Source organism: Hyperolius riggenbachi, chromosome 4 (assembly GCF_040937935.1).
Source record: "Hyperolius riggenbachi isolate aHypRig1 chromosome 4, aHypRig1.pri, whole genome shotgun sequence".
NCBI classification, from domain to species: domain Eukaryota; kingdom Metazoa; phylum Chordata; class Amphibia; order Anura; family Hyperoliidae; genus Hyperolius; species Hyperolius riggenbachi.
Window position 1 is genome coordinate 468,645,141 of NC_090649.1, and position 18,478 is coordinate 468,663,618.

The window sequence follows — 18,478 nt, forward strand, 5'->3', positions numbered from 1 at the left end:
GAGCAGGGAGGCTGGCCAGCATCTTTGTATAAATCTTTTTCAGGCAGTGTCTTTATAAAGGATAAAGGTCATGCTGAGAATCCCCTATGGAGAAATGGACTAGCCCAAAACCTGTCGGTAATGTCAGATTTCTACTACCTACTGTAAGTGACAGCAGTGTTGATCAGATATCTCATTATCCTATTCGAGTTTCGTCGAATTCGGATAGTAAACTATCCGAATTCACTCGAAGTTCGATATTCGAGTTAATCGAATATCCGATTCGACCTCGGATATCCGACGTCACTATCCGAGTCTGTATTCGAGTAAAATATTCGAGCTGGCCTTAAATAGCTTTTAAAACTTGTATTGGAGGTCAATGATGCATGAAACCACCTTTTTTATGAAGAAAAACATCAAGTGATTATGTGGTGATGTAGTAGTTATAAAAAAGGTATCAAAAATAGTAAATTAACTTCATGAAAAGTGTTTGCATGAGAAGGTGTATCCAAAATGGTTGTAAGTCTTCTTCTTCTTATTCCTTCTTCCTTCTTCCTTCCTCCTTCCTCCTTCCTTCCTCCTTCCTCCTTCCTCCTTCCTCCTTCCTTCCTCCTCCTTCCTCCTTCCTTCTTCCTTCTTCCTTCTTTCTTCCTTCTTCCTTCTTCCTTCTTCTTCTTCTTCCTTGGTTTTCCTTTCTTTTGTAATATTTTTTTTTACTTCATTTGTGGAAATATTTTATTTTAATAACAACACCATAGTTATATTTGTGTTAATGGCATAATAGGTAGAGGCACATTGCAAGCCACAGCGCCTTTTTCTGTGTACCCTGGCGGTGGTAAAACACAGACATCAGCAGGAGGAGGAAGTAGTTGCAGCTATTGTAGTGTGGTAATAGCTGGTAGGAGAGTGGGTGGCAGCAGAAAATAGTTCTTCTTCTGTTCTCCCTGGCAGTGGTAGCAGCACAAAGACAGCAGAAGTTCAATGCAGCTACAGGAGGAGGAGTAGTGTGTGTCAGGCAGTGTGATGTGACTGCTGACATAATAGGCCCTGGTTCCTAGCGGTGGTACCAGGGCCGTAAATGAACATCATGAGGTTCCAGACAGCGGTCGTGAAGCCCACATTGTGTCCAATACACAATTGGGACAGCACAGTTTTCAACCCGGACACCTCTAAAATAATTAAAACATTTTTTTTTCAAAATAATGCAGCTATTTTTGATCGTAAATAGCTGGTGGCGCATGGGCAGCAGTACCTTGTAATGTGTTCCCTGGCAGTGGAAACATACAGACAGCAGGAGGAAATACAGCAGCAGGCAGCGTGAGGAGGATGAGTGTGTGGCAGACTGGCAGCAGGCAGGAGGGCAGGCAGCCAGACATAATAGGTCCTGGTTCCTAGCTGTGGTACCAGGGCCGTAAATAAACACCATGAGGTTCCAGACAGCGGTCGCGAAGCCCACATTGTGTCCAATACACAATTGGGACAGCACAATTTTCAACCCGGACACCTCTACAATAATTAATTTTTTTTTTTCAAAATAATGCAGCTATTTTTGAGCGAAAATAGCTAGTGGCGCATGGGCACCTTGTAATGTGTTCCCTGGCAGTGGAAACATACAGACAGCAGGAGGAAATACAGAAGCAGGCAGCGTGAGGAGGATGAGTGTGTGGCAGACTGGCAGCAGGCAGGCGGGCAGCGAGACATAGCTGGTGGCGCATGGGCAGCAGCACCTTTTCATGTGTTCCTTGGCAGTGGAAACATACAGACAGCAGGATAAAATACAACAGCAGGCAGCGTGAGGAGGATGAGTGTGTGGCAGACTGGCAGCAGGCAGCAGGAGGGCAGGCAGCGAGACATAATAGGCCCTGGGTCCTAGCGGTGGTTCCAGGGCCGTAAATAAACACCATGAGGTTCCAGACAGTGGTCGTGATGCCCACATTGTGACCAATACACAATTGGGACAACACAGTTTTCAACCCGGACACCTCTAAAATAATAACACAAAAAATTATTACATTTTTTTTTCAGAAATGCAGCTATTTGTGAGCGTAAATAGCTGGTGGCGCATGGGCAGCAGCACCTTTTCATGTGTTCCCTGGCAGTGGAAACACAGACAGCAGGAAGAAATACAGCAGCAGCAGCAGGTGTGATGTGTGTGTGCCACTTTATGTCCCCCTCTCGCCGACAACAGGGGCCAGGAATTCGCCTTCCACCCAAGCCTGGTTCATTTTGAGAAACGTCAGTCTGTCCACAGACTTTTGAGACAGACGAGATCGCTTCTCAGTGACGACTCCACCGGCTGCACTGAAGCAACGCTCTGACAGTACGCTGGAAGGGGGGCAGGAGAGCACTTCCAGGGCGTACTGCGCAAGCTCGCTCCAGATCGGCAGGTGCTTGACCCAATACTCGATGGGATCAACAGGGGCAACGCTGTCAAGCCCGCTGAAGGACCCCATGTAGTCAGCCACCATGCGGGTCAAGCGCTGTCTGTGACTGGAGAAGGATGCTGCTGCAGGCACCGCCTCTCTAGTCCCTGGCAGCTCTACACTCATGTAGAGCTCGTTGGTCAGAGACAGCAGGTCTGTGGTGCGCGTGCGCTTGCTGCTGGTGGATGCAGGCACCTGCTGCTGCCTCTGTGCTGGCTGGTCAGTGGGGGTGGATGGCTGAGGGAAGGCTTCCTCCAAGCGCTCAACAAGGGACAGCTGCAAATCCCTCATTTGTTGCGCACGGTCTCCTCCTGCAGGCAGGAACTGGCTGAGCTTCCCCTTCAGACGTGGGTCCAGCATCATGCAGATCCAGATGTCCTCCCTCTGCTTCATCTGGATGACCCTTGGGTCCTTGCGCAGGCACCTCAGCATGTGCACTGCCATTGGGAAGAGTCTGGCCACGTGTGCTGGCACATCATCGGCAGCCCCAGAGCCGGCAGTGCCGTCCTCCTCATCCTCTGCCTCCTCCACCTCATCCTCTCTCCACCCCCGCACCAGTCCAGCTGCGCTCTGCTGCTCCCCCTCATCAGCAGCAAGGTCAGGGACCTCCACCAACTCCAAACCCTCCTCCTCAGAGGTGGCCTGTGAAGTTGCCTGCAGCTCCTGCTGGTCCAAGGCTGCCGCTCCCTCTTCCAGCAGTGCATACAGGGCCCTGTCCAGCACACACACCAAGGGGACCCACTCACACACCATTGCATGGTCCCTGCTTACCATGTTGGTGGCCTGCAGGAAGGGTGCCAGCACTGAGCACACCTGCTGCATGTGCCCCCAGTCCTCCGTGGAGATGATGGACGGGAGGTTGGTGGCGGCAAGCCCAGTTGCAGTGATGGCGGCAACTGTTGCTAGTGCAACGTACTGGCTGACAGCCTGCCTCTGTTCCACCAGACGCTCCAACATCGCCAGGGTGGAGTTCCAGCGAGTTGGAACACCGATCATGAGCCGGTGCTGTGGCAGGTGCAGCTCCTTCTGCACCTCTTCCAGGCTCGCTACGGCTGCAGGCGAGTGCCGGAAATGACGCACAACCTTCCTTGCCACCTCAAGCAGTCGGTCCATCCCCTGGTAGGACCGCAGGAACTTTTGGACTACCAGGTTCAGGACGAGCGCCAGGCAGGGGATGTGGGTCAGGTCTCCCCTGCTGATTGCAGCAACCAGGTTTGCCCCATTGTCGGACACCACCTCTCTGACTCTGAGGCCTCTGGGGGTCAACCAATTCCTCTCCTGCTCTCGGAGTTTGGCCAGGACATGGTTCGCCGTCAGTTTGGTCTTCCCCAGGCTGACCAATTCCAGCAGCGCTTGGCAGTGGCGGGGCTTCACGCTGCTGCTGAGGCGGGGAGTTTCGGCTGGTGTGCCGGAGGATGGAAGCGGATCAGAGGAACCTGCTGCAATTCCGCTGACCCTGCATGGTGGCACCACCCACTGCGTTGTTGCTGCTGCTGTTCTGACAGTGCCCGATGCTGCTCCCCCCTCCTCACCTCCTTCCACCAAGCTGACCCAATGCGCGGTGAAGGACAGATAGCGGCCTGTCCCAAACCGGCTGCTCCACGAGTCCATGGTGACGTAGACCCGTTGACCCACTGCGTGATCCAGCCCTCTCCCGACATTGGCCATCACAGAGCGGTGAAGTGCAGGGATGGCCGTGCGTGCAAAACAATGTCGGCTGGGGATTGGCCAATTGGAGGCTGCACACATCAGGAGCGCACGCATGTCGCTCCCCTCCTGCACAAGGGAATAAGGCAGGAGTTGGAAGCACATGGCCCGTGCCAGCAAGCCGTTCAGCTGACGCACGCGACGGCTGCTGGGAGGCAGAACCCTGACCACCCCCTGGAAGGTGTCGCTGAGCAGGGTCTGGCGACGCCTTTTGCTGGCACGGGAATCACTGGAGGGAGCAGAGGAGGCCACTGAGGACTGGCTGCCAGAACAGGCCTCAGTGTCGGCGGCAGGAGTTGCAGAGGGAGGAGGAGCAGTGCGTTTCTGACGCACTCCTGCTGGTGCTGCTGGAGGAGGTGTAGGAGGGCGGGTGGCTGCTGCCGACGGCTTCGCAGTGGTGGCGGGTCTGCCACTGCCAGCTTCTTTCAACTTCATGAACTCATCATGTTCATGGAAGTGTTTCCTTGCCAGTTGGTTCACCAGAGAGGTGGTGCCGTACGCAGAGGGCTCCTTCCCTCTGTTGAGCTGCTGGCGGCACTGGTTGCAGGTGGCATACTTTCACTACACATATGGCAGGGTGAAAAAACTCCAAATTGGGGAGGTGAAGTTGCCCCTTCGGCTGGAAGGTGCTGCTGCCGCTGATCTCCCTGGGTTGGTTTGGGGGGTTCTTGGTGCGGCTGGTGACACATTTGCAGAACTCTCCGCCTCCAGATCAGCACCCTGTGTGGCCTGCATACCACGCCCACTTCTGATCCTGCCTATGCCTGTGAAGCTGATCCTTCTAGCAAGGCCCGCAGACGCATCCTCCTCCTCCTCCTCAGAGCTGATGACATCCCCAGGATCTGCCACCCAGTCTCTGTCCTTCACCCTGTCATCATCACCCTCCCCCTCCGCAAACATGTCCTGCTGGGATGACCCCACAAACTCCCCTTCTGCATGCATGGGCTGAGGGACAGTCACCACTGTCTGACTGTCCAAAGCATCATCCCCCAAAGTGCCCATCAGCATTTCTTCCTCCTTCATTGCCAATTCTGCCGCAACAGCACTCCATAGCCCCGCTGTGCTTGGGGATAAGAAGGTGCTGAGTGACAGGGCGTTGGTGTTGCCCGCTGGGGCTGGAGAACTGCACTCCTCCTCCTCCCCAGGCAGTGCATGGCCGCTGCTGCTGCTCTTGCGAACAGGAGTGGTGGCGGAGGTGGAGAACTCGGTTCCAAAGCTAATGGTGGCCTGCACATCCACCATCAGTTCCACCACAGAGTCTGCGTCCTTCTCCTCAATAGGACGGCTACGACCTGGCGGTGGGAGGAACATCTGCACCACACGCTGCTGCTGCTGTGTCTCTGCAGCGTGACTCCCAGCTGTTGGGCGGCCAAGGCGTCCACGGCCAGTGGCTAATGGCGGAATAGCCACTGGTGCAGACGCAGAACTGCGCATGGTGGTGGTGGTGGCGCGGCTGCCACGCCCACGACCTCCTCTCTTGCCGAGTCCCTTGCTGCCCCTGCCCAAATCGCGGCTACCAGTGCCAGACATCGTATATTTTTAATATTATACAAATGAAAAAAAAAAAGTTATGTATAGGCGGGTGGGACAAGTGGGGTACTTTAATGGGGTGGGACTGGTGGTGGTGGTGGGTGTGTGAGGTGACGGACAGGTGTACTCTACAGCAGAGATCGGTGTAGTGCTAACGAGAGAGTGCGCACACAAAGACCCTAGCTGACGCTGACTGACGGTGTCCCTATACACAGACTACAGTACAGTACAATTCAGCGAATACACAATACAAGTAATATAAACAATAGGACAGGTGTAGCACTAACGAGAGGGTGTGGACAGCGCAGACGTGCACTGTGCACACAAAGACCCTTGGTAACGCGGTGACAAACGGTCCCTATACACAGACTACAGTACTAACTAAACAATAGAAGAATCTAGCTAAACAATAGAACAGGTGTGACTAGATTACAGAGAGCAGATACAGGACCGGTATAGCAGTAAAGCTGGGCCTTGCTAACTACAAAATAGTACAATAATCTATCTAACACAGAAGTAGTACAGTAGAATAGGAGAGGTGAGAGCACAGGTAAGGTAACTAGTAGAGACTAGAGCACAGAGCAGGGCAGGCTGCCTTGCCTAGGCACAGGGCCTAGCTGCTGGCTGCAGCTACAGCAGCACCAGTGACAGTCTCCCTCCCTAGTCCCTAATCACACAAACTAAACTGCCTAAAATACAATCTATCTACAATACAAAGCAATACAGGTGAATATCAAGTGGTGTATTGAACAATAGATGCACTTGCACAGACAAAAAGCACTGGAGCAGTCTCTCAGTACAGTCAGTCAGTAAGTCGCAAGCAGGACGAGTGAGGCAACATGGCGCCCGCTATTTATAGAGGGGGGCTTGGCCAGGCTCCCCCTCTGTGATTGGCTGCAGTCAGAGGGCTGGGGGCCCTCTGATTCGCTTGTGAGGACTCGAGGCGACGTCTGACGTGACGCTATCTGAGCGGATGACGCTATCCGAGCTTGGATAGCTAGGATATCTCCGGATAGCTGATTGCTATCCGAGTGAGCTCGGATAGCACAGCCCGGATAGCTAATACTATTCGAGCTCGGTATTCGAGCTCAAATAGTGAAAAAAGAGCTAGGATATCCGAGTATCTCGGATATCCGAGTATCTAGGATATCCTAGCTCGGATGAGCATCACTAAGTGACAGCAGCATAGGGGAGAAGTAATTTATGGCTCATTTTACTCAGGAAGAAATGTACTTCTTATTTGTATGTGTTTTAAATTGTAAGATTTTCACAACAGTTCCTCTTTAAGGACCAGAACCCCCCTCCCCTAACGGTCAAATGCTAGGCATGTATGCTGCTGGAGCCCCAGTGTTTGGCCTTTGTGTCACATGACACTGGTAGAGAAGACACAGGGATGAAGGGCACCATGGTGTGGAGTAAAACCACCGGACACGGGAGCAGGTGCCCCGCTGGGACAGCAGGCAATCTATATTGGTTGTCGCCAAATCTAATGCTGCTAGCAACGTGCTCCCATCCCACTGCCAACTGAGGGGAGTTTTCCATGTTGCGTGACTGACCATTCGCGGTGTATTCGATCACTGTGATCCGATTTGCCTGATATTGAAGGGTAAAATGGACAAGTGTATGTTGACCTTAACGCCTAATCTGGAGAATGGACTTTTGTATAGTAAAAGGGTAAGTAGCTGGGGTATCCAGGGGTGGTTCTTCCATGAAGTAACGTGAATCACGTGCTTCAAAGCGGCAACTATTAGAGGGCGACGAGAAGTGGCTCCCCTCCCCAAATGTCCCCCTCCTCACATTTCCTGTCTCCCCCTCCCTAGATGCGTGGTGCAGTTTCGCTCACCTGCCCTCAGCGTTCCATCGATGGGATCTCCATCCGTCCCTCCAAAGTCCTGTATACATGGTTACAGCAGAGCCTCATGCGATCTGTTACGTGCTGCCAGGTCACATGAGATGCCGCTGTAGCCAGAGAGGAAGCAGGACTTTACGTGTGGCTGGTGATCCCATCGCTAATCTGCTGAGAGCGACTGGGATGCTGCGGGACAGCAGGGAGGGTGATTTCCTGGATCAGGTGAACTTCCAGCATGTAACATTTCATGTATTTCCCTAATCATTCATTCGGAAATCAGCACCTCACGGCAATTATTGCCATTCACCACCAGCTGCTGATTGGAAGGTCCCCCGATTCCCGACGTTACCTCTCTCCGCTCGTTGTCACTTCACATCTCTCCAGGAAAGTCAAGGAGAAAGTGTATCGGAAAATAAAAATCTGTTTCCGTGAAAGGCTGCCAACAATTATTTAATGTGCATCACAGAGCCGGAGGAATGTCTAAACACAGCTGGCTGCTGAATTACTAATTCAATAAATCTGTAAGAGCAATGCTTTACCGCCAGCATTAGAGTTAAATGGCATAAGCTCTGCGCGCTGCACATCAGCTTTGCCCAATACTAAGCCCAGGCTCTGGGTAGGCGCTGGCTGGGGGGCGGCTTCGGCAGGTACTGCTGGGATGACAATCACAGATGGCCTTACGGGGAGGGAAAAATAGGATCATAAAATCCAAATAATTTCCTTAAGCTGCCCTTGTTCCCAATAACTGCTGAAAAATGACGAGGATCTGTTAGCTGTCCTCCACAGCAGATGCAGTTACACTACACTATTGGTGAGAAAATAGAAGTGGGGTAGCAAAAGGGGGTGCAGAGGTAGCGACCCCACCAGGGCCCCTGAACCAGAGGAGCCCAACTTCAAATACTTTATTAGCTCTTTATTGGTGGTAATAATCACCTCTATATTATTATTAATTAGTATCTATATAGCGCCGACATCTTCCACAGTGCTGTACAGAGTATATTGCCTTGTCACTAGCTGTCCCTCAGAGGGGCTTCACAATCTAATCCCTACTATTGTCATATGTCTATGTTTAGTGTAGTAAATATATTGTAGTCTAGGGCCAATTTAGGGGGAAGCCAATTAACGTATCTGTATTTTTTGGGGATGTGGGAGGAAACCAGAGTGCCCGGAGGAAACCCACACAGACACAGGGAGAAAATACAAACCCTGTGCAGCTGGTGCCCTGGCTGAGATTTAAACCGGGGATCCAGCACTGCAAGGCAAGAGTGCTAACCAATGCCTACCTCTATATGTGCTTTGATTAGTAGTAACCATTAATAGACTGTTCCCCTCCCCAGCCTTAGCAGCCTACACCTCTCTGACACTGCAGCTGTCCCCTCCCCTGCTTACACATCTCGGACACTGCAGCTGTCCCCTCCCCTGCTTACACCTTTCTGACACTGCAGCTGTTCCCTCCCCTGCTTACACCTCTCGGACACTGCAGCTGTCCCCTCCCCTGCTTACACCTTTCTGACACTGCAGCTGTCCCCTCCCCTGCTTACACCTCTCTGACACTGCAGCTGTCCCCTCCCCTGCTTACACCTTACTGACACTGCAGCTGTCCCCTCCCCTGCCTACGCCTCTCTGACACTGCAGCTGTCCCCTCCCCTGCTTACACCTCTCTGACACTGCGGCTGTCCCCTCCCCTGCTTACACCTCTCTGACACTACAGCTGTCCCCTCCCCTGCTTACACCTCTCTGACACTACAGCTGTCCCCTCCCCTGCTTACACCTTTCTGAAACTGCAGCTGTCCCCGTCCCTGCTTACACCTCTATGACACTGCAGTTGTCCCCTCCCCTGCTTACACCTGTCTGACACTGCAGCTGTCCTTGGCAGGCTTTGGTGCTCCATACAAATTGTTATTTGTAGAGCACTTGAGGGGGCCCAATGAAAAACTGGTACTGGGGCCCAGAGCTCCTAAGCTACGCTACTGAAGAACAGGGTCACCCTAACTGCATTTAAGGACAGGGACAGACTAACCATTCAGGCACTCAGGCATGGACCAAGAGCCTGTGGTCAGTAGGAGTCCCCCGCCTGAGGGACGTTTGTAGCCCCGGGCGAATAGTGCAATTGCCTGGGGCGCCAGATTGTGCGGCAGGGGGGGGGGCACAGGGAGCAGGAATAGCGTAGATATAAATTCACCTTCCACAATCCCCGCACGCAGCCTCCAGGTTTTTCCTACTTTCTCCCCTGGCGTGGCGTCCGTAGTGATGGTAACAGGCCCCCCCGTGATGACGTGATCGCATGCCATGACAGGAGACATTTTTACCAATGCGACGAACGCTGGGGGAGGACGTTGGAAGAAGCTGGAATCTGCATGCGGGGATCCCGGAAAGTGAGTTTGTAACTATGCTATGCTCACTCCCCCCGCCGCTGTGCCTATACTCAGGGCACCTACCTATCTAACCTATACTGGGGGAACCTACCTATCTAACGTATACTGGAAGTACCTACTTATCTAACCTATACTGCGGGCACCTACCTATCTAACCTATACTCGGGGCACCTACCTTTCTAACCTATACTGGAGGCACCTACCTATCTAACCCTTACTGGAGACACCTACCTATCTAACCTGTACTGGGGAACCTACCCATTTAACCTATACTGAGGGCACCTACCTATCTAACCTATACTGGGGGAACCTACCGATCTAACCTATACTGGAGGTACCTACCTATCTAACCTATACTGGGGGAGCCTACATATCTAACCTATACTGGGGACAGCTACCTATCTAACCTGTGTTGGGACACTTACCTATCTAATCTAAATTGGTGGCAAATATATGGGCTACCCCATACGGGAGGCAACTATGCCTGGCTACCTATACTGGGGGGGGGGGGAACTTATATCTGGCTCTGGGGGGGACACACATTTCACACCCTTGCCTTGGGTGCAAATTAGCCTAGAAAATGCCCTGCCCGCCTCAATTCTATCACAGAAGTTAAAGTATCAGTAACATTATAGTAGGTTTGGGTGCCGTGCTGCTTGGGTTGGCTTGCTGTGGTGCCCAAAAGAGTGCAGAGTTGCGAATGGAACTCGCTGGCACAGATACTTTAAGTATTTACGTGCTCCAGGCTCCAGCACTGCCCCTCTCACTGCTCTCTCTGCCTCTGGTGTCCTGTCCCCATGGTTTCGCCGGCGCCTCCTATGACGTCATAGGAGGTGTCGCTAGAAGAAAGGACACTAGCGGTGAACAGAGCAGTGTCGCTGCTTGCTGGAGCCTGCCCTGGAGCACGTAAGTATCTATAAGAAGCCAACTAATCCGCTCACAATTCTGCAGGGTGTGAGCGGGGCCCCCGGCACCACAGCCAGCACCTGAATCAGGCAGCACCCAGAAACTTTGAATTTTTGCATTGGAATTTGTGTGGGAATGTGTATAAGCAAGTACTACAGGGTAACAATGGTTTTTGCATCCAAACCATGTGGAGAAGGGGGGGTTGCAGGGGTGGCATCTGAGAGAGCGTCAGGGGCTGCCTGGCATCTAATGAACGGGGGGAAACTCAAAGGAATGGAGAGAAAAAAAGCTGATAGAGAGAACAAGGGCTAGAATTATGGAAAGGCCACGCAGGCCCAGGCCTTAGCCAGCAGCAGCCCAAGGGGGCACCTGAACATAAAAGAGGGGTTGCTACATAGGAAAAAGGAAGCTGCAAATGGGGAGCAACACATGGAAAAGGAAACGGATACCCATGGGAGGTGTACATGAAGAGAGGGGCAAGGAATGATAGAAAGCTGCAAGGACCAATACCTAGAGGAATGGAGAAGTGACATAAAGAACTCCCAGAAACTCACTGTCTACCAATCACTACAGAGGGAGTACACAATGGCTCCATATCTAGAGAGGCTACACCACCACAAAGACAGACAGGCCTTGAGCCTGTACCGTCTGAGCGCCCACAACCTGGAGATAGAGACAGGACGACACAGAAAGACATGGAAGCCCCGGGAGCAGAGACTGTGCAGGCAATGTGACCAGGGGGTCCTGGAGGATGAGGCCCAATTCCTGCTACACTGCAGCAAATATACACCGTTGAGGACCGCCCACTTCCAAAGACTCTCCGTCCACATCCCAGATTTCACCTCCACAGATGAGGAGAGGAAACTCTATATCCTACTGGGGGAAGAGGAAAAAACTGTGCAAATAGCAGCCCGATATATTACTGCCTGCCACCAACTGAAAGGAACATGATACCACATGGACTGTATAACCCCATACTCCCCTCCCCTATGGACTGTATGCCTATACCCCCCTACCCTATGGACTATATATCTCATACCCCCATACCATCCATTACATCCTCCACCCTCCTATGGACTGTATACCTATATCCTTCCCTTATTCCCACAATCCCCCCCCCCCCCCCATGTTAATGTTTTGCTTTGCAGAGGCAGAGAGAGAGAGAAAGAGAGAGAGACAGACAGAGAGAGAGGCAGAAAGAGAGAGGCAGAAAGAGAGAGAGAGAGAGGCAGAGACAGAGTGGGAGCGAGAGGCAGAGAGAGAGAAAGAGAGAGAGAAAGAGAGAGAGAGAGAGAGAGAGAGACAGAAAGAAAGAGAGAGAGACGGAGACAGAGTGAGAGCGAGAGGCAGAGAGAGAGATATATTTGAGGCAGAGAGAGAGAGAGAGAGAGACAGAAAGAGAGAGAGAGGAAAATAAATGTGTGATTGGGAGAGAGGTAGAGGGGGATGCTTCCTCAGGATGTGTTCTGGGCTCCCACCACCATGATATATCCCCCTGCTGATCAGCTGAATGTGCTGCACTGTGTGAATATTAGCCTAAGACAAGCAGTCGCTATAAATAAAGAGTAGTAAAAAGCAGGTAGAACGTGCTGAATTATATAGGCAAGACTGTCTGTGTTCATTCACATGGCGGAATGCAAAACATGTTCCGTCTCCCCCGGCGCCTGTATTCTGCTCCTACACAACTCATCCCACGCCCGCCGAGGGCACTAAAACGGAAACGCTGCCGCAGCAACTTCTCTCCCAACAGCATCTGTTAATTCACTCCATTTATAAAATACATATTGACAAAGACAACTGAACTGGGACAAAGGAGATTTGATTTGGTGTGAGAAAGTCAATTCAATGTTATCTCGTTAAAGGACGGCTGGTCGCGGCTACGTGTGGGAAGGAGGAAGCTGGGAAATACGATCTCTCAGACTGGCCAGCTCTCCGGATTTCAACAAGAGTTGCCGTAGAGGATTTTTGAGGACTTTCTGTGTTGCTGTTTTTTTATGTGAAAATATTTGTTTTGGTATTTTGACTGTTCATCAAAATGCAGTCATGGAAATTCTATGGTAACAAACTTGGCAGTGGATAATAGACCAAGAGGCGCCAAATGAAGAGAAACTTGTATGGATATCACCAGCTGAATATTTAGGGGGTAGCTTACCTCAACAAGGGGGTCTAGGCTTGTGTGCACAAACAATGATTTATTAGCACAGGTTAACCGATTTTGGATGATGCTAATTGAAATATACGACCTGTTTGGGAGCTGTTATCCCTGCCAGTCTCGTCATGGAGGAGTCCGCACACAGACTTATCGGAGCAATCACCACAATTTTATTGTCCCATCACATGTACAGAAATACATAGTCAGACCTGCATAGGCCAGGGCGTAGGATTTCACTCACCATCGCCATGGGCTCTGGCTACTACCGCCGTTCGCATCACTCTCCACCCGACGCAGCCCACTCGTTCTTACGTTGCTATGACGGCAGAACTCTGTGAGCCGGTCAGGAGCCGATGGCGACAGTGGCCATTCCGTGCAGCGTGATGTCGGTGAGCCCCGGTTTTTAGTACCAGTAGTTTTGTGAGCTTAACGCTCACTGCCCCAGGTCAATATTGTGCTAGAACAGCTAACTGGTGGACTCCTGTCCTTTGGCCCCGACCTGTATTTAGAGAGAGCGACCACCTATAGAGAGGGACGGGTTTTCTCCACACGGGCAGAAGGTGGTTGCTAGAAAAAAAACCCAGGTTTTAATTTTCTTATCACCCACTTTAAAACCAAGCATCCTACACCATATTGGGCTCCTGCCCTTCTTTTGGGCTTTTTTTCATCAAGATTTCTTGACCCACCCCCTACATACTTTTGCCACTGGGCCAACACTAAGGTGATTATGCCAAAGGCTACGAACAATCATGACTTACAAAACCCAAAGTCCCATATCCTATTGACGTCTCTCCTGGGCTTTCTCCAAGAACATTTTTTTCAACCATTTCAATATAATACATTGAGGCCCCTTTCACACTGGGACATTTTCATTGGGGTGCGTTACCTTTTGAAAACCTATAAGGCCTTGCATAACTACCGCGGTGCGATGCGTATTTTGAATACAAAAGTATTGACTTTATCGCGACAACAACAGCACGTTACCGGGGACCACACACGGCCATGTTCGGTCATGTAACTCTATGGCCCCACTGATATTTTAACCTGTTTGCCACTCAAGTTCACGTCGCGCATGCACGAAAGTGTATATTGACAATACATTCCGTGCGCTTCCTAATTACGCCACAGGAAGTGGGCGCTAAAGAGCCTCACTTACCGCGGTGATCTTCGAAGGCTGTTTTTGATGTTGCAGTGCGATGCTATTGTGCGATCACACCACAACAAAACCACTGGTTTACAGTGTGAAACCGGCCTCAAGGATCCCACCAGCACATGCTGTAATTCTGCTTTGGATTTTCCACACAAACCTCTCAACTGTCTGTAGATGGATCCTGTTCTCTCATCCCCACAGCAGATGTAGTTTTCAGGCAAGATGTTACCACCGCAGCATTGCTGGTTATAGCCTTCATGAAGGTTTTCTCCACAACAAATCTGGTGTCCATACACTGAATATGGACGCCGGCCACAGCAGGCGTCTCCATCCCCGATCGACACACGGTTCTGACTACCGTCATAGCAACAGACTTGACCTGTTTAGAAAATACAAAGCACAGGTTATTATATACTAACCACCAGTTAGGGTACTACTTTCATGCTTATTTTTAACGCTTTATTTTACCTTAATTTCCTTATAATTTAAGGTCAATGAAATCCTGAAAAAAACGTAACATTTCAAATTAAATGGCTGAAATGTTTTATTTTGATTTGAAATATAAATATAAAGCTCAGACTGCAAGCTGGAAACAGTGGCAACGTCTACACTGCCTTCAGCAACCCACACAAGCTCCTCCCCTTACTAGCATTTGGCTAAGCAGCCACTATTCACATGTCCTGATGGAGGTGGAGTCAACAGTGATCTCTTATGAAGCCACGCCTCTCCAGTGGTTAGGTTGTTAATAAGGAGGTGTGGTTGCAGCAGAGATTGCAGTTGATCCAGCCTTCAAGACATGGATTTTGTCTCTGCAATTAAAGGGCCACTATCATGAAAAATTATTACTTTTCTCCTTGGTTGCTGTCACTTCCTGACACTTCCAGACATCTGACGGGTTTTGGACTAGTCCATCTCCTTATGGGGAGTCTAAATAGTTATTTTAAGTATTCCTAGCAAAGGCACTCCTCGGAAAGAATATATGCAAAGGTGACAGCCAGCCTCTCTACTTATATGCACACAATTTTGGCAGTTAGGAGACAATAAAACGAAAAAAATGATGATATAATGATTTGTATGTGTAGTACAGCTAAAAAATAAGACATTAAGAGCAGAGACATAAGTCTAATATGGATTCCAGTACAGGAAGAGTTAAGACACTCTAGTTGTTATCTATGCAAAACAAGCGATTCAGCTCCACGACTTTCAAAGTCGCAGAGAGGTCTGTTATCTGAAGTTTATTATCTCAGCTGTCATGCTTTTTCTTCTGCAGGGAACAGTTCAGGACAGGTCAAAGGTTCACAGCCTGCTCTGTAAAAAACAATTTAGAATGCTGAGTAGAAGGGAAACTGCAAATATTAGAGAATGATGCAATGTTATAAAAAAAAACTGAAAATACAAATATGAGGATATTTTCTTTGCTTCTAATATTCTAGTAATTATCCGTACTGCACAACCAATTCATTATATCATAACTTTTTTTTTTTTTGCTTCAGTGTCCTTTTAAAGGATACTGCAGCCGTAAGGCTGCAGAGAGATAAAACCTGCATTGTGTAGGTAAAGAAAAGGACATACTCACCGCTCCCCTCGCTCCCTGCCGTCGGGTCCCGCTCGTCAGCCACAGCTCCCGTTACTGGCCGACTCTCCTGACCCCTGACCCGGACATACTGCGCCGCACATGCTCAGTATGTCCTGTAATCTTCGCTTCTGGCGTCGCATCATGACGCCAGAAGTACGGACACTCCCCCGCCTCCTGCATGTGCGCTCCAGCGGCTCCACTATAAAGCTAGCATGCTTTGATTGGCCGAACGGGTCACGTGGTTCGGACACGAACGCGCTCTGATTGGCCGAACGGGTCACGTGGTTCGGGTAAATAAATACCCGATCCACGTCATTTCTCCGCCATTTGTCTGTGGGTTTAGCTTTGGGTAGGCAGGCAGGGTAGTTCTCTCTCCAGCCAGGCTAGCCAGGGTCCCCCCAGTCATTGTGTCGCTGCTGGGAACAGTAGTACACCGCTCACCCACACTATATAGCATTGTGTTTACTGCCACTCTGTGTACACCGCTCACCCACCACTGTATAGCATTGTGTTTACTGCCACTCTGTGTCTCTGCTGGGAACAGTAGTACACCGCTCACCCGCCACTGTATAGCATTGTGCTCTGTGTCGCTGCTGGGAATAGTAGTACACCGCTCACCCACCACTGTATAGCATTGTGCTCTGTGTCGCTGCTGGGAATAGTAGTACACCGCTCACCCACCACTGTATAGCATTGTGCTCTGTGTCGCTGCTGGGAACAGTAGTACACCGCTCACCCACCACTGTATAGCATTGTGATCTGTGTCGCTGCTGGGAATAGTAGTACACCGCTCATCCACCACTGTATAGCATTGTGCTCTGTGTCGCTGCTGGGAATAGTAGTACACCGCTCACCCACCACTGTATAGCAGACATTTTTTCCTTTGAAACTTTACAATCAATTTTCTCAAAAACTATAAGCTCTTTTTCAAATATTTTTTCCTCTTGTACCCACTCCCAAGGTGCACATACCCTGCAAATTTGGGGTATGTAGCATGTAAGGAAGCTTTACAAAGCACGAAAGTTCGGGTCCCCATTGACTTCCATTATGTTCAGAGTTCGGCGCGAACACCCGAACATCGCGGCCATGTTCGGCGAACGTTCGCGAACCCGAACATCCAGGTGTTCGCCCAACACTACTTACAAATGACTCTGGTTACAATGTTTCAGAGATAAAAAGTTATCTTCATGTACAAAATATACTGTACCTTACTTTTTTTATTACATATTTTTGTTATTAACCCATTCGCGTTCCGTCGTTCTCACTTGAGCAATGTTCACCTCCCATTGATTGGCCTATAACTTTATCACTACTTATCACAATGAACTGATCTATATCTTGTTTTTTCCGCCACCAATTAGGCTTTCTTTGGGTGGTACATTTTGCTAAGAGCCACTTTACTGTAAATGCATTTTAACAGAAAGAATAAGAAAAAATGGAAAAAATTCATTATTTCTCAGTTTTCAGCCATTATAGTGTTAAAATAATACATGCCTCCATAATTAAAACTCCCGTATTGTATTTGCCCATATGTCCCGGTTATTACACCGTTAAAATTATGTCCCTATCACAATGTATGGCGACAATATTTTATTTGGAAATAAAGGTGCATTTTTTCCGTTTTGCATCTATCACTATTTACAAGTTTAAAATAAAAAAAATATAGAAATATTTCATCTTTACATTGATATTTAAAAAGTTTAGACCCTTAGGTAAATATTTACATGTTTGTTTTTTTATTGTAATGGTTTTTTTTTAATATTAAATTTTTGGGAGGGTGGGATGTAAACCATAGTTTTTTAATGTAATTGTGTGTTGATTTAAATTTTTTTTACTTTTTGTTGTAGTTTTACTTTTTGGCCACAAGATGGCGGCCATGAGATTGTTTACGTGACGTCACTCTCAGCGTAACACACGCTTAGAGTGACGCATTGGGGAGGGAACAGCCAGAAAAAGCGAAGCTTCCGAGAGAAGCTGTCGCTTTTTCAGCGGGGGAGAGGAATCAGTGATCGGGCACCATAGCCCGATTCACTGATTGCCTGGCTAACGAACCGCGGGCCGGGAACCAAAATAGGTTAAAGTAGTAGTTTAGTAGTAGTTAAGTAAAATCACATTGAAAACCACCAGAAAGCATATTGTATATGTATCCAAATCCAGAGTTGTCCGAAAGTAAATAATTTATTCACGTTTCACCGTGTTTAACACAGGACTAAACTTACAAACATATTCAACTTACAATCTTTGGGACTGGAACTTGTTTGTAAGTAAAGGACCGCCTGTAGAGTAGATACGATTGCAAATTGAATTCTTTAATGCGGTGGATCGATTTTAAACGGAACTTGAACACATGATGTACTTGCAAATAAATATCACATACTTAGGCCCAGTGCACACCAAAACCGCTAGCAGATCGTCAAAACGCTAGCGGTTTTTGGAGCTGATTTCAGAGCGATTCTAGGCATGTTTAGAGCCGTTGTCTAAACATGCCTAGCGTTTGTGGGAGTGTTTTTGTGTAGCAGATTACAAATACTTTTACAGTAAAAGCTGTTACTGAACAGCTTCTGTAACAAAAACGCACAGAAAACCGCTCTGATGTAGCGTTTTCCACAGCGGTTTGCGTTTTTCCTATACTTTACATTGAGGCAGAAACGCTTCTGCAAACTGCAAACTTGCAGCAGGAGGCACATTTGCGGTTTGCTAAAAACTTCAAACCGCTGGTGTGCACCATCCCATTGAGATACATTACCCAAGCGTTTTCACTGGCGGATCGCTACCCAAACCGCTCGGTGTGCACTGGGCCTTACCTCGCCGTCAGTTCCTCTCAAAAGCTC

The 18,478-nt window shown here is 49.3% G+C and overlaps 1 protein-coding gene across 7 annotated transcripts in view; it reads right to left on the reverse strand.

The window, feature by feature from the left end:
• USH2A (usherin) overlaps nucleotides 1-18,478 on the reverse strand; it is a 1,078,291-nt gene that overhangs the window by 271,801 nt on the left and 788,012 nt on the right. For all 7 annotated transcript variants that reach the window (XM_068232882.1, XM_068232881.1, XM_068232884.1 and 4 more), the window contains one exon: nucleotides 14,229-14,450. In XM_068232882.1, the coding sequence (XP_068088983.1) occupies nucleotides 14,229-14,450 (222 nt within the window). The remainder of the gene's footprint in view (nucleotides 1-14,228; nucleotides 14,451-18,478) is intronic.